Here is a 14945-nt window from a genome sequence, read left to right as displayed (position 1 = left end):
GTACAGGATAGTTTTCTTAGATTCAACCAGATTAAACTTTGTAATTAATTTTTTACAACTTTTCCACTCTATATCAGTTTTTTTATTTCCCCTATGAATTACCGTAAAACAAGCTTATCTTTGATTCTGTAACAATATATTCTGCAGCTTTGCTTAACAGTTTCAGGTGTGAATTTAGAACCCATATTTTTTTTTTCAAGAATTCATATAATTATCTTTAAAATTTAAATTTGTTTAATTTGCTTACTTTTCAGAGCTTGTAAGTGAGGACAATTGCTCCTCAATTACGACCGAGTCCAGTATACACACAGAGGCGCCGGCTTCTCAGCACCCACTCAGTGCGTCCTCAGCACAGCCAGCTTCAGTCGCTGAAACACCTCTGGCCTCAGTTCAGAACAGCCATGCTACCTACACACAGGACTTTTCCACTGAGTCACAGTTACCTGCTGTAAAGGTAAAAGAAATGTTTTGTGGTCACACTTGTAAGTTTAAAAATGTTGAGAATGTTTTGTTCACACACACACATCCGTAATTGATGCCATTCTTCCTCTTCCTGTTTGTTCTTTGCAGTCCTCTTCAGTCGAAGGCAGCCACAGCCCTGCTGCTTCTCCATTAGACAGCAGCAGTAAGACCAAGATGCAACCCCACTCCACCTCCCGGACACACAGGGAGGTTTTCCCTGAGGTCCTTGGAGCCGCCACAGCTATGCCGTCTGGTAAGTTGCTCTTCAGAAATGCACACATTTTAGAGACTTGGTGTTTTTTAAACTTGTTTTTAGATAAATATGGGCGAGATAAAGCACAGAGTGGACATAATGCAGCCTATTGTTGGCACCATGTGGTTGAATGTGATGTGATGCTGCCAGAAGTACATTATGCGAGCACTTTATTGATGCCTAACTGCTTTGCTCTGGGCTAGGAGAGGCAAAAACTACATTTTGCTTAATGTACAACTGAAGTTTTGCTGGCTCAATTTTGCAGTTAAATGTTTTATTCATTTAATTCACCGTCAGGCCGCAAGCATAAACCTTTAAGCTGCATAATTCTCTTTGTTCATTGTGTTTATGAAAATGAATTTTACTCTCTCTCAGTAAAGAAAATGTACAGTAATACCCCCAAAAATGTGTTCTAGTTTCTCTGGGCGAAATGTTTTATTATCCTCTATGAAACACTGGACTAATACTGGGCTCACCTCCTAGCTGTGATTGTTTACATCTGAATTTTCTTGTTGAAAACATTTCAGACCAGAGTGACATTGAGAGTCGTATCAAGGCACTGAGGGAAGAGCTGAAGAAACGTAAGATCATGGCCCACCAGCTGAAAAAAGAGCAGAAGAAGCGGCACAAGGAGCGCCTGAAGGCACAGGAGGCAACTCTGTTGAAGAAACTGGAGGTAAATATGTTTGGATAATCATATATGCATTTGAAATAATGTCTAACTCTTTTAATTGTTTTTGGCAAATTCATAATAATTACACTTAATTTATTTGCCTTTTGTTTTTTTTTTCTAAGAACTACAACAACTTTATTGAGAAAACGAAGGCGGAACTGAACAAAGAGCCAGACTCAACTCCTGAAACGACGTCACACATAAATGATTCCAACTACATTTTGGAGCAGTCATCTGTTAAACCCTCTTCACACAGGTACAGGAACAAAATGTAGGAGCTGCTTTCAGTATAGTTTTGTATAAAATGCAACAACATACAGAATCCTGCATAAATATTTGTACTTGGTGTTGATCTTATTTTTTATGTAATCAGGTGAATTCTGACCACAACTAGATGCACTGAAGTTTATTCAGGAATATCTGAGTGAAGGCAGACTGAAAGCAAATTCACATAATAATTTTCAGCTTTGTATTTTGTAAAGAACCATGTATAATTTCCTACTTCACATTAGAATGAAATAGAAATGCCTTTGAAAAGCACCCTATGTACATCATATTTAAAAAACATGGGAATCATTTTAATGCAAACTCCTTCTCAGGTCTGACGCGATCAAAAGCTCCGCCTCTGACCGGACGCTTATTGATGCATCATTAGATCACAGTGAGTAGTTTATCGAAGAGTTGCTTCCATATGTAATCTATTTAAAAAGTAGCATCATTTTAAAAAGATCCTACAATAATGCTGTTTTCCTGTTGTGGCAGATGGCATTCCTCAGCCGAACCATAGCAGAACCGCATCCAGAGATTTACCCGAAGATTCTCCCAGTGTCGTCGTGTACAGCAAACCAGAGAGCGATCATCTATCAGAGCCTCTCTCAAGATCTTTTTTCAAGCCAGAGTCTGAGGAGGAGAAGGCTTTGTCTGATCACAGATCTGACATTGAGGAAGAGTTGGATTTGGAAGTGGACTCCAGGTCTGAGGATGAACAGTCTCACCACCTTCTCAGACTCGACTCTCAGGAGAACTTAACTGCATCTGAACGTGTTCCGCCTTTTGCTAAGGAGGAACATGAGCAGTCTCTGTCTGGCAGTTTAGATCAGGAAGAGATGAAGAAACAAAACAAAATACCCGAGGCGGAGGAAGCTGTGACGTTAAATAAAATTACACCCGGAACTCCTTCTTCAGCTGTTGTCAACCTGGAAGCTTCACCACATTTAAGCCGCAGCCCTTCACCCACTGAGCACCCTCTCTCCCCACACTCAGTGGGTTTCTCACTCAATAAAGATCCACTCATAAAGGAAGTTGAGACTTCTGTTGGAACAGACAGTTACCAGGAAGACTTTGAATCAGCTAATTCTTCCCCTAGGGACGACCATATTTCTAAGCATGAGTCTCAAACCTCCATTCCCCACACAGAAACTAAGCATTCAACTAAGGAATCATCCAGGGCAACCCCTCCATTTGACCATCAAGATGAAGAAGAAGAAATACCTGAGGAGATGAGTCAGCATTCTGGCATCAGTGAAAAAAGCCATCATTCAGAAAAGTTACTGGAACTCCAGCAGAAGGAAGAAGATATAAAATTAGACAATAAGACAGAGTTTCCCAGCCATGCACCTGCTTTTGCTCCTCCCATTGAAGATGAAATGCTAGGTTTCCACCTTGGAGACCGGGTTCTTGTTGGAGGTGTTCAGCCGGGCACACTGAGATTTAAAGGTCCGACCAGCTTTGCCAATGGCTTCTGGGCTGGCGTGGAGTTGGACAAATCTGAGGGGAGCAACAATGGCACTTATGATGGAGTTGTTTACTTTGAGTGTGAGGAATCGCACGGCATCTTTGCTCCTCCAGACAAAGTCTCCCATCTCCCAGACAAGTTTGAGCTCTATGCAGATACCACAGAAGATGAGGACTCTTTCTTCGACGACTTATCTGATAAAGGCGGGAAAAAACACAGAAAGATTAAAGACGGTTCTCAAAAACGGGAAGATCCAGAAATGCGAAATGAACAAACATCTGACAAGGAAACTAAATCTAAAGATGAAATGGTTTTGGATGAGAATGATCAGATCAAGACCAAAGCCCACCTCAATTCACAGCACCAGAAAGAACCTGAGCATCAGATTTGTAACGGCAACATAAAGGACATCATTTTGGACTTTACTGATGAATCCCGCACATTCCTCATCCCGGACGAAGATAGAATGGACGAGAAGAATGAGAAGACGACCGCCATTATTGAGAGAAACGATGTTGACATCGAGAAGGACTTGATTCCTACGGATGAAATCAAGACTGATAAGAGAGAACAGAAGAACAGGGATCTGGTGGAGACATTTGCAGATGAGCTCATCAACAACTTTATCAAAGATTCCTTTAAGCAATGTGCTGAAATAAAGAGGGCTAAAGAAGGAAAGATCAGAAATGCCAACCAGTTAAATGGATGTTCGTTTGTTGAAAATAACGACGAGAAATGGTTCTCTTCAGTGGAGCAAAAAGACAACCTGCCCTTCTTTCTGCTGGCTGAGAAGGAGGAGCTGTCTTCTCCTGAACTGTGCAACAGATCAGTGAGTGTGTTTCTGATACTCGTTTAAGAAGAATTTTAAAACTCTTGAAGTAAATCTCAAATAACCTTTCATGATGCAAGTTTTAGAAAATGACCTCTGGCAAATCAATGAGAAAACACCAGCTGGGATATGACTTCTAGTTCTGGCAAATAGAAGTTGTTTATTTGAGCTGGAGGTTTTTTAGTGTGTACAGTCAAAGTCCAGCCTTGTGTTGACAGACTATTGATGCGCTGGTAAAACTGAAAGTTGTTTTATCTTTGGAAGCAGAAAGCACAGAAACGATTTAAGTGTAAAAGTATCAAACACAAGGATATGATTGGACCAGTGCTGACCTGTTACTTATGCTTACAAAAATCTTTGATATTCTCTAATTTGAGACTGAAAAAAAGTATTTTCTTCCCCCCAGGAGAGTCCAGTGTTTGGCCCCAGTGGTCAAGAGAAGCTTGCTAAGCGTCTGGCTGAGCTGGAGCTGAGTCGTGAGCTGCTGGAGGATCTCGGTGATGATCAGGACTGGTTCGATGAGGACTTTGGGCTCAGCTCACGGAGACAGCAGCAGAGACTCAAACAGAAAGAAGAGCTGGGAGGTGAACTCGGGAGGTCAGCCTCATCATCAGGGCCGCACATGGGGGGGATGGTTTCATCGTTAGGTGGGGAATCACAGGTGAAGACCCCACCGAGACCTGAGCTACCCCTCCCCTTACCTCCCAAACTACCTGAGCAGCCCGCCATGGTTGTGCCCCACTCGGCCACAGAGGTGGAGAAAATGGTCCATTCTGCCACACAGGAGATCTGGGAGACCTTTGATCTGGGAAGGGTGGGGTCTCTTATCCTTGAACATCTTCCAAAGCCGACGCCTTCCCTGGAGTATTTAGGTAAAGAATCCAGCAGCCAGGACCAGGAAGCCCTGTCCATCAGCAGCTACAAAAAGGTAAAACTAAGAGGGGACAAACCAAGAAGATAAAATTGACTAAAACAACCATACCAAAGGTCCGTCTAAAGAACGTGTCTGAGTTTTTGGTTTTTTAAGTAACTAAAAGGATTAAGAGTTTGTGTCATAAGTCCGAGATATCTTGGCAGTTTTTAACTAGAAACATTGAGAGCACTGACTTACCCAGGGATTTTATGAGCAGTATTTATTTCTTGGCTCCAATACCAAACCAAGTTGCTTAAGATGCTAATACCGAGTGCCAGCCTTTCCTGCTTAGTACAGCTCAGAATTATTCCTGTTCATAGCAGATGTTTACTAATTTACTAATGTGTCCGGAAAGAATAGCGTTTTGGATTGGCCCAGCCGGAGTTGTGAACAGAGCTATATGTTTGTCACATTAAACAGACTTTCCAACTTCAAAGACTCATCACCAAAAATAGTCAAAATACCAATGGAAGTTGGTCACCAATTATAATAAAGGTTGGCTTGCAGTAATGAGTAATTTTTTTCTAAATTGGTGCTCCTTTTACACATTTCCATTATTTTTTGAGAGTTGAAGCTTTGTGAGCCGCACTCTTGCGGCTCACAACTTTTGAAAACTAATTGTGCAAATGCAACTGCATGGATCGGTGTGGGATCATATATAATCAAACAGCAGGAACCAGGAGTTCAGCATAATTAGGAACTCTGATCAGATCATTTAGAGCAACTTTTAAATGATCTGGTAGATCCAGTAATTACATGCCTCTTTCTTTGGATAATTAAAATAAAAGCAGCTGAGCCACTTTTAAGGTTCACTGGAGGTTTAGTGACACATTTAAGCGTCTTTATCTGGTCATTTCTTTTCCGTAGGCTGTGTATGACCTGACATGGGAGATACTGAAGGAGATTTTTGCTGAAGACCCAAATACTGATCAGCCTCAGTGGGTCAAACCACGCCAAGTCAAGTCCTCCTCCATTCACAGAGTCAAGACGTCTGGAGACATCAACAAAATTCAGGTAAAGTTCTGCAGCAGATACCAAATATCCTGTGTGGCTTTTCTATACAAGATTGTTTAATTAGACCACTTCAGGAAGCATATTAGTGTTTACAAGTAATAACACACTTTATCATGCATTAATTCTGATCTATTGTAAATGTTTTGTTTTTTTCCTTTTTTAATAATGAGTGATCTGTTGGAGGTGAGCTATACTACTGTGTTGTTTATGCAGCCTTTTGCACAGCACCAAACCACAGCACCACCCAGTCTCAGTTTTCCTATATTTTGAGTGACACTTATTTTGATATATTTTTGCTTATTTTGCATTTTAAGACTTTAAGACCTGAGATAACCTAAGATGATTTTTTTCCCCGTTTTATTATGCTGCACAGGAATTTGTCACAGAAGAAGTGTTGAAACTGTACGGTCTGACACAAGATGAGAATCAAAAGACTGACTGGCAGAAAATGCTCAAATTTGGCAGGAAGAAGCGGGACAGAGTCGATCACATACTGGTAGGACTGAAATATTTTATATTTCTGCGTTGTTTGAAATTGTGGGTGTTTGAAACATAAAATATTACACTCAATTAAAAAAACCCTTTTTATATTCTGCTCTGGGTTGAAACCAGTTTGTCTCTCATGTATTGTTAATTTAACTTTTTAAAAGTGTCTCTAAAAAGTGACACTTTTTAGTGTCTTTAAAGTGTCTCTATAAACCTATTTTATTTTTTGCTATTTTGTACAAATTTAAATTTGATATCAAAATGTTTCTACATCTAAAAGTAGAGTCTTTAATCCTTATTGATTAAATTAAATTGTGGAACATAATTTAGTCACAAACTTCGTCTTCATTGTTTGAAATAGTTGTACTGCTGTTATGCAAATTAGTAAAATAGTTATGCTTCCATCAGCAGCTTTTCAACTTGCTCAGAAGACAGGCCAAAGCTTTTGTTTAAACCTTTTCACACTCAGCTCGAAAGGGGGAAAGTGGCTATTTTTTTTTTATCATTGACAGCATTTTGTAAGCGCAGCAATTGAATTAAAAATGAAAAATGACTGTTAACTTGGGAAGTTTTGATCTGCACTGTTCCCACTGGTTTTTCATGTCCATATGAAGGTGTTTGTCTGAATATTGTGGGAAGTTTTGATCTGCACTGTTCCCACTGTAGACGATAATTACTTTATGCCTGGACTTGGGCAAAACCAGCACATGCTCAGTTGAATTAAAAATGAAAAATGACTGTTAACTTGCACCTTGTTGTGGTTTATCATGAAACCAGATATGATGATTAAGTTACTACAACAGGATGCAATATGTAAATTTTACATCAAAACAGGAAGATTATGTTCTGGTTTTCTCTCTTACTCTTTCAAGTTTAACCTGTTTTTGTCTGTCAGGTCCAGGAACTCCACGAGGAAGAGGCCCAGTGGGTTAACTACGACGAGGACGAACTGTTTGTCAAGATTCAGCTGGCAGACAGCATCTTTGAGGCTTTGCTGAAGGACACTGTAAACATTTTCACACTAATTTCTGACAAGAGAGCCAAAAGAGGAGCTCTCTCCTGACCGCCCGGATTTTAAAACATGACTTCTTGCTCAGTCCTGGTGTCTCCTTGCCACTGTGAAATTCAAACCTAACTCTAAGACTTCATCTGATCATCTTCCAGTAGGAACTCTCTGATGCCTTCAGTTCCACTGTTTTCTTACAGCTGAGCAGACTGCGACTGTAACTTTTACTTGCTGAATTTTCCTCCACTGTAGTTTTGGTTTAATTTGTTTCACACACAGAATGCCTCTTCAGCAACCCCTGCCTTCCTAAACCACAGAGCCACCCAGTCTCAGTTCTCACCTCATTGACTGGTCATTTTATCCCTCCCAGTTGAGACTAATTGGTGTGGACTGTCCCATCAGAAACTCCATGAGTGCTGCTAAACTAGTTGTTCCACCGTGGATCTAAATGTACTCTCCACGTAGAAGAACTATGTATTAACTGAACTTATGTGAAATATAAAAAAAAAAAAAATAGCAATAGATTAATAATTGAATTAGTAAAATTGCATAGCGCAGTCTGTTATTTGATGATAAGCTTTGGTTTTTCATGTCCATATGAAGGTATTTGTCTGAATATTGTGGGAAGTTTTAATCTGCACTGTTCCCACTGTAGACGATAATTACTTTATGCCTGGACTTGGGCAAAACCAGCACATGCTCAGTTGCACTGAAGACAGCAGAAAATGGTTGGAAGGTTTTAGAGTTACGGTAAAAACAGTGCAACACACCATGGACGTGAAAACCCTTACATGTCTCAGATCAGACTGCATTGTATTGGCACATTAAAAAAGAAATCTGATCTATTAAGTGTTTTTTGCCTTCTTAATTATTTATTTTAAGGAAATGCTTGATTGGTGGAGAAAACAAAATTTGAAATGTAAATGGTTGTCAACATACAGAGAGGACATATTTTTAACATTGTATAAAGAGAATCTAAAGTTGTTATTGAAGCACAATTGAAAATGTGAATGTGAATATGGCAATACATTATGTTAGAGGAACCAGAAGAAGAACGGAGAGAAACTGTTTTAATCCTTGAAGCTGTAATGTTACTAATTAACTAAGGCTGTCTGACTGACTGCTGTCCAGTTACTTAGTGCAATCACTGTGCCCCACCTTCATACTGGATGTAAATATTTGGTGTGGATTTCGACCTTGAATGAAAATGCCTCTATGGAGTCTTTATTATAGTAGGTTTTTGTGCAAGCTAATGAAGCTGTAAAATATGCAAGTGGGACACAGACGACTGGCAGCAGGCTTAACTTGATAACTGATCAATTATGGAGGAGTACTGAAATGCTGGATATGTGAACCTTTCTTCTTCCTTCAGCCGATTTGTTTTCTCCAAACATAGAGAAACCTCTCCCGCCACAAATAACTTGTGATTTTGTAGCATCATGTGCTTTCCTGCAAAATTACTGCATCTCCAGACAAGCCTTATATAGCACCCTGTTTGTTCGCTCAGAGAAAATTCTCCATTTTCCATTCAAGTGCCTCCTTGCGTTTAGTACTCTGTGTTGATCTCTCAACATCCTCTGGACCTGTTTTCTTGTGTCATTTCTCGTCTGTATTCTACCATTTTTGCAAAAGAAACCTCCAAACGAGTGCTCTTCCTAGTTTCCTGTTCTCAACTTTCTGCCTTATCAAGAACATTTTTCATATCCCTGTCATTCCCCTACGCCTCAGCATGAGCCAAACGCTGTCCGAGAAAGTCTCAAAGTTGCCGTCTTTTTGTCGACTCACTCTTACTGACGTACCTTAAGAAATGAGCCGACAGTCCACTCATGAGTGACTCCAGCCAGCAGCACGAGTCACTGCGCTGATGCCTCTGAGCACATCCAAGGGCTTATTTGTATTCTCCGGCTTTGGTCAAACAAAACTCTGTACAGGCTGTGTGGCGTGTGTTGCAGAGCTCTCTAATCCTCATTGACTGTTTAGAGTGGAAGTGACCTTAAACTGAGTTTTCTATCTTTTTTTTTTTTGTTCAATTGGTGTATAGTTAATGTATAAAAAGACCAAAACCATTTGATACCAGAATCGCCATGCTGTAAAAGTCTTTATCTGCTCTATAGGCATGTTATTTAATTTTGACACCTGCAAGATGTTCTGGAAAACCCTGGAAATGTCCCTTTTAATTGATTGTGTTTGGGATGAAGTTAATTTCCCGTCAGTATCTATGCAGTATTTGGTCACCTTCAGTAGTTTTGATGTACAAACCAAGCAGCTTTTAAACCCCTGATGAAGTTGTCGCGTCTGTTTTGGTCTGAGGTCAGTTTTCTTCATAACAATGTAGTGTAGCTTTAACCCTTAGAAAAACAAATTGGTTTCATAATATTAAAAATAAAAACAATTACATTGATTCAACATATTTATCGCAGTAACTTAGCATAGATCCCCTCCCTCCCTACCTTTGGAAATGTTTGTGAATATTTATAATGTCTTGCGAGACGCTGATGGGTGTAAATACTCTGTCGATCCAGTTTGACCCACTGTTACTGTAACCTGAACGATTGTTGTAAAATACTGTTTACTTTGCAAATATGTACATAGTATATATTTGTTAACTAAAAAAAATTTGAAACTGTAAATAAAGCTTTCACTGGTTTCTACATGAACAAGTTGTGCCGTCTTGTTTTCTGCTGGGTGCAAAAGTAATAACCTCAAGTTCTTTCAGTGCCGACAGCCAGCGCAGGGCTTTGCCCTCCATGTTTACTTTCGCAACTGAACTCTGATGTGGTTTGTCTGCTGGTTTCTGTAAAACCCAGGATTACATGTTGTCATTGTGGCGTTGTACCAACTTGTTTTAAAGGCACAGACCATCTTATGTGGAAATGGAGCATCAATTAGTTTAGTTAAGCGCTGTAAATGGATTTTATTTAAGTTTCCCTTTTTTGTGTGAGACCATGAATATGTTATATTTTTCTTCCTAAATTAAAATTGCATTTCACTGACAAACATTAAGTGTCTTTTTATGGTAAAGTATGGATACTTCAAGTAAATTTGCTGCAGGTGTTTACTCTAAGCTTGAGTTAATCTTTTAAAATTGGGTTTGTATAAAGAAAAAATAAGATTTTAAAATGAATCCTGCTGTGTTGTGTACACGTGTAAGCAGACTGAACTGAATTAGCCGATCTGCTGTTCAAACTGCACAGCTGTAAATAGATTAAAACTGGCTTTAAAATAATGAAAGCTATAATTTTTTTATGAAAACCAGCAAAAACGACATTTTGGCATCTTGCACAACCTTAGGCAGAAGCTAGCATGAAAACATCAACATATCTCAAGGTCAAACCCAGGCTGAGGTTTTCTGCATGAACCTTGGATTTTTGAAAACTTTGGGTTTTTAAAACCTATGGAGAAAAGTTATTGAACTTATCTAATGTCTATCCAGTTTCTCAGGCATAGGAGACACTGGCACAGGGTGGCATTTATGCAAGAACCAGTAATAATCGAGCCTCTTCATTAACTTGAACTTCTCCAAATATGTAAATCAACATTCTCGAGGTTCGCCTTACACCTCTCTGCCTCCACAGGGATTTGAGATTTCACTGGTTCTGGCTCATTTTGAACTCCATGTAGCTTTTCTTGTCTGGTACGTAGTTTCATGTTTATATTTCTGAAAAGATAGCCCCAGGGGTTATTTGAGATGTACTTGTGGTGGTATGACTTTCTCCTTGTGCAATTCCTTGCATCATTTGTGTTGCGTAGACTGAGTGACAGTGTTTTCTCTGAGTAGTTGCGGTGATATTGATCTCTCTGACATGACACGCGTGCAAATCAACCAGGGGGGTCCAAGAGTCCTACGTGTTCAACAGCAGTTCTTGGTCTTTATCCACGGAGATTTTGCCAAACTGTTTCAGATTTTTATAGTATGCATTTTTGCACTGCCTGTTTTTCCTGTTTTCATGGTGGGTTTGGCACAAATGGCACAGGGTGGAAAGAGACCAAGATTTTTAAAAAAAAGAATAAATAATGTTAGCTGTTTGAACAGGTTTTCTGTTGCTTTGTTGAATGCATTGCAAATGTTTTCCAGGTATTTTTGATAATTTAGAACATTAAATTATCAGAAGAAGGATAAGATCAACCCAAAATGAACATCTTGTCCAGATTACTAATGCACTAGCACAAATGTATACAAAAGATGAGGTTTTATTGAGTTTTGTTAACTTTTGCAATAAATTGTGTTCAATCTGAATAAACTTAATAGCAACCTAGAGTCATGCAAATTGGTAGCATAAAAACTGAATTTCTGTGTGTCAAGAAAAGTGTTCAAACCTTTTAGTTTAACAATAAATGCAGGGATTTTGTGCAATTGGTTTCCTACTCTTAGTCACTGAGCATCTGAAACACATGTTCCCTCTTCCTTCGGTAAAACATGTTATTTTTTAATAATAAAAAGAATCTGCTGCGACGTCAGTCTTCACAGTGTGCTTCCTGTGTGCGTGAAGCACCGTGTTTCTTCCACGTCGGTTTCACCGCGCCTTCACCTCATAGTTTATCTCTGTTTTATCAGAGACGAGTGGAAGGGGAGAGCCTGTCTCTGCTGCGCTGTGGGCTTTGGCACTTCGCTCGGCAGTGGGAGGGCCCACGCAGGGTGCTGACCTTAAACAAACAGTGGGCAGAACAAGTTGAGTGAAGTTTGTGACAGTGGTTCAGAGAGTGTCGCAGCTCGGAGTCGCGGCTAGCGGTGCAGCTGTTGCTCGGATGGGGAAGATGGCGCGGCGCTGCGGCCGTGCCACGTCTCGGTTTGGTGAAGAACACGAGATTTCTGTCAGCATGACAGCGACTGCAGCTTTTTTCTTCTGCTTGTGTCTCGCTTTTCCGCCTGCCGCCGAGGCCGGACTGTACACGGCTTCAGACCAGATCGTGCTCTTGTCAGAGCAGAATGTGGGCTCGGTTCTGGTTAACTCCTCCGCTGCTATGGTCGTGGAGTTTTACGCTTCATGGTGCGGACACTGCATCTCATTTTCTCCCACTTATAAAAAGCTGGCCAGAGACATCAAAGGTGGGTATGCATCTGCTGCTTGTTTCACCCGGATGCACAGAATTTTTACACAGTAATATTATTCTGACTTCCTGGTGTAATGGGCTAATGAGCTTAAATGTAACTTTTTCTTAAATAGTTTTTAGTAGTAAGTGCACAAATTTAAACTAGACATACTTTGAGATATTAAATGAACGAACATTAATGCAATCCTGTTTAGATGTTGCAAAATACTATTAGAATACAAATAATATTGTTCTACATTTACCTACAGTGATGATACAAAGCCAGCCGAAGGTATATGCGGAATATGGGGCTGTTTGTGATCCCTTTATTGACAGGGGGGCAATTAGACATTTTTCTACACAGCATGTTAAGAATGTGCACATTTTCTGCTGTGTAGAAAAAATAAGTGCAGTGCAGAAATAGCAGCGGTTTATAGTATTCTCACAAATCAATACAAAATTAGAGATGGCAGTTTTTTTTTTGTTGTTTTTTTTTTTTAAGATGGTAAATGTCCATTTTGCTCCTGGCACAGCTTTGATTACTCACTAGCTGCTGGTTTGTTCATACAAAATAGAAGCACAAAGAAAGTTAGGTCTATGTACCAGGAGTAAGCTATTAACTGCTCACAACTTCACCATAGAACTCCATTTGAAAGAAAAAAAAATGCGGACCCTGGTTCTGGAGAACTGGAGTTTGAGATTAAGTGTTGATTTATCTTTCAGTCATTTCTTAACTTCTCCATGCACAAGTCAAAAAAAGAAAAACACTACTGAAAAAAACACAAGAAATAGATAAACAATATTTAAATTCTTGTCAATGACAAGAAAAATCTTGTTTTGATTCTTAGATTTTTTTAAAAAGTGATTCAGCAATGGTGTTATAAAGATGGTGTGTTGGCTGTTGGACAATGAGGTTAACTTAAAGTAAATCACATTCTGTTTATGATTCATTCAGCCATGGCCCTTAGCTCTGAGGTGGGTACTATAAAAGCAGTAAACTAAAAACAGAGGCAGCCCAAAGTTAAATGAGATCCTGAGTATATATATATACATATATATATGATATGTCTGTCATATGTGAAGATATGTGTGCAACTTTTGTCAGCAAGTCCAGGGAGACTTTAGTTTATCTTTGCCTTAAGTAGCAGCAGCAAAGTTTTCTTATTTCATGCACCGGCTCTGCTGTTGGTCATATTGTACCTAAGCAACGACTCCCAAGTCCTTGAAATACAAAGTTTACAATGTTTCTTTCAGCTCCCAACTTTACCATTTGGATAACACAACCTTCTCTTCTGCTTCAGATTTTTTATTGAGAAGCTTCTTTCAAGTGTATTTTTTAGTCAGATAAGCTACTGGAAAGTTTCAGTGAAATATTTAGTGCTAAAAGTTCATAATTCATTCTTTCAGTCTTTCTTTGGACTGGATTTTCTTCTACCAGCATGACATCTGCTGGTGCAGCAAGCTGTTGTTGTCTGTCTGTTAAGTAGAGCATGTGATCTAATTAAATAGTTTTTATTCTGGGCTCTATTGTGACTCTAAATAACATCCTGTCAAGGCTGTTTCTGTAGCTCATTTACAGAAGAGTGAGAGCAAATAATAATATAATTACAGTAATGGGTAAAGAATCTGATGAGGCTGGAGTTAGTGTGTTGCCACTGACAGCTTGTTTTGTAGGAATGATTAAAAAACTTGAGAATAATTTTATTGACATGTAGGCATTATTAAATATCTGAATATTATCTTACTACTTTACATTGTTTTACTTTTTGGTTACATTTATGTCAATGTACAAGGTAGAAAAAAATATGAATAGGCTAATGTTCAGGCTAATATTACCAATGTGCTGGTTATTGATTCAATCTCTCATTCATTTGGCTCAGACATTAAAAAAATGTCAGATGATGTAATAACTTGTTGTTTTTTTTTGTCAAACACGATACATTAAAACTAAAATGGAAATGGTTAAGCACATTTTAGGAAAACCTTTATGCTGACAAAGTCCTCCACTCAGCTTTAGGTCCTGACTCCACCTGTGTTTTCTCCTCATACCTCCAACTTTGGGTTGATGCTGTACCTAACACCTAAAGATTTTCTTTCTGTCCAGACTCCAGTGTTATGCAGAAATCTGGATGAAAGTAGGATTGCTCACTCATCCATCTGTTGTCTGCATTGCCAAAAAGCAGCTTTGCATCTGTTTGACATATTTCCCCTCTGTAAAAGTCCTTTTTTAATCAGGAAAAAAAAAAACTTGCAAATGCTGTTCCAGACGACACATCATCACCAATATATGATAATGTTTCCTTTTTAGAGAGATGTGGCTCCAGTGTTCATTCTTGCATAAGAAAAGTGCACTTTAAGGTAATTTGCCCTGAAAAAGAGCAGAAAAACCTGATTGTGATCTGCTTATGTTTTGTGGTGTGAAATGTGATGACATTTTCCATTTAACTTTGAGGTGCAGCAGCAACAATAGCCTTGAATTCTTGCTGGCTAAGCCAGGATTTCTGACTATTCTGAGTTATTTATTTCTGACATTTTATCTGAAG

At 39.2% G+C, this 14945-nt stretch overlaps 2 protein-coding genes across 3 annotated transcripts in view; both read left to right on the top strand.

Moving 5' to 3' along the window:
* The window catches only part of cep350 (centrosomal protein 350), a 34751-nt gene extending 24723 nt beyond the window's left edge, over positions 1-10028 (top strand). For both annotated transcript variants that reach the window (XM_028027071.1, XM_028027070.1), the window contains 10 exons: positions 255-454; positions 571-715; positions 1243-1391; positions 1511-1644; positions 1988-2049; positions 2151-3952; positions 4359-4880; positions 5733-5879; positions 6253-6375; positions 7261-10028. In XM_028027071.1, coding sequence (XP_027882872.1) covers positions 255-454; positions 571-715; positions 1243-1391; positions 1511-1644; positions 1988-2049; positions 2151-3952; positions 4359-4880; positions 5733-5879; positions 6253-6375; positions 7261-7428 — 3452 coding nt within the window. In that variant the 3' untranslated portion in view covers positions 7429-10028. The remainder of the gene's footprint in view (positions 1-254; positions 455-570; positions 716-1242; positions 1392-1510; positions 1645-1987; positions 2050-2150; positions 3953-4358; positions 4881-5732; positions 5880-6252; positions 6376-7260) is intronic.
* A 1898-nt stretch (positions 10029-11926) lies between these two features.
* The window catches only part of qsox1 (quiescin Q6 sulfhydryl oxidase 1), a 31643-nt gene continuing 28624 nt past the window's right edge, over positions 11927-14945 (top strand). Inside the window, exon 1 of the mRNA XM_028027994.1 lies at positions 11927-12418. Within this exon, the coding sequence (XP_027883795.1) occupies positions 12118-12418 (301 nt within the window). The 5' untranslated portion in view covers positions 11927-12117. The remainder of the gene's footprint in view (positions 12419-14945) is intronic.

Source organism: Xiphophorus couchianus, chromosome 9 (assembly GCF_001444195.1).
Source record: "Xiphophorus couchianus chromosome 9, X_couchianus-1.0, whole genome shotgun sequence".
Lineage (NCBI taxonomy): Eukaryota > Metazoa > Chordata > Actinopteri > Cyprinodontiformes > Poeciliidae > Xiphophorus > Xiphophorus couchianus.
The sequence above is the reverse complement of the archived record's forward strand: the minus strand, read 5'-3'. Positions and strand labels throughout refer to the sequence as shown.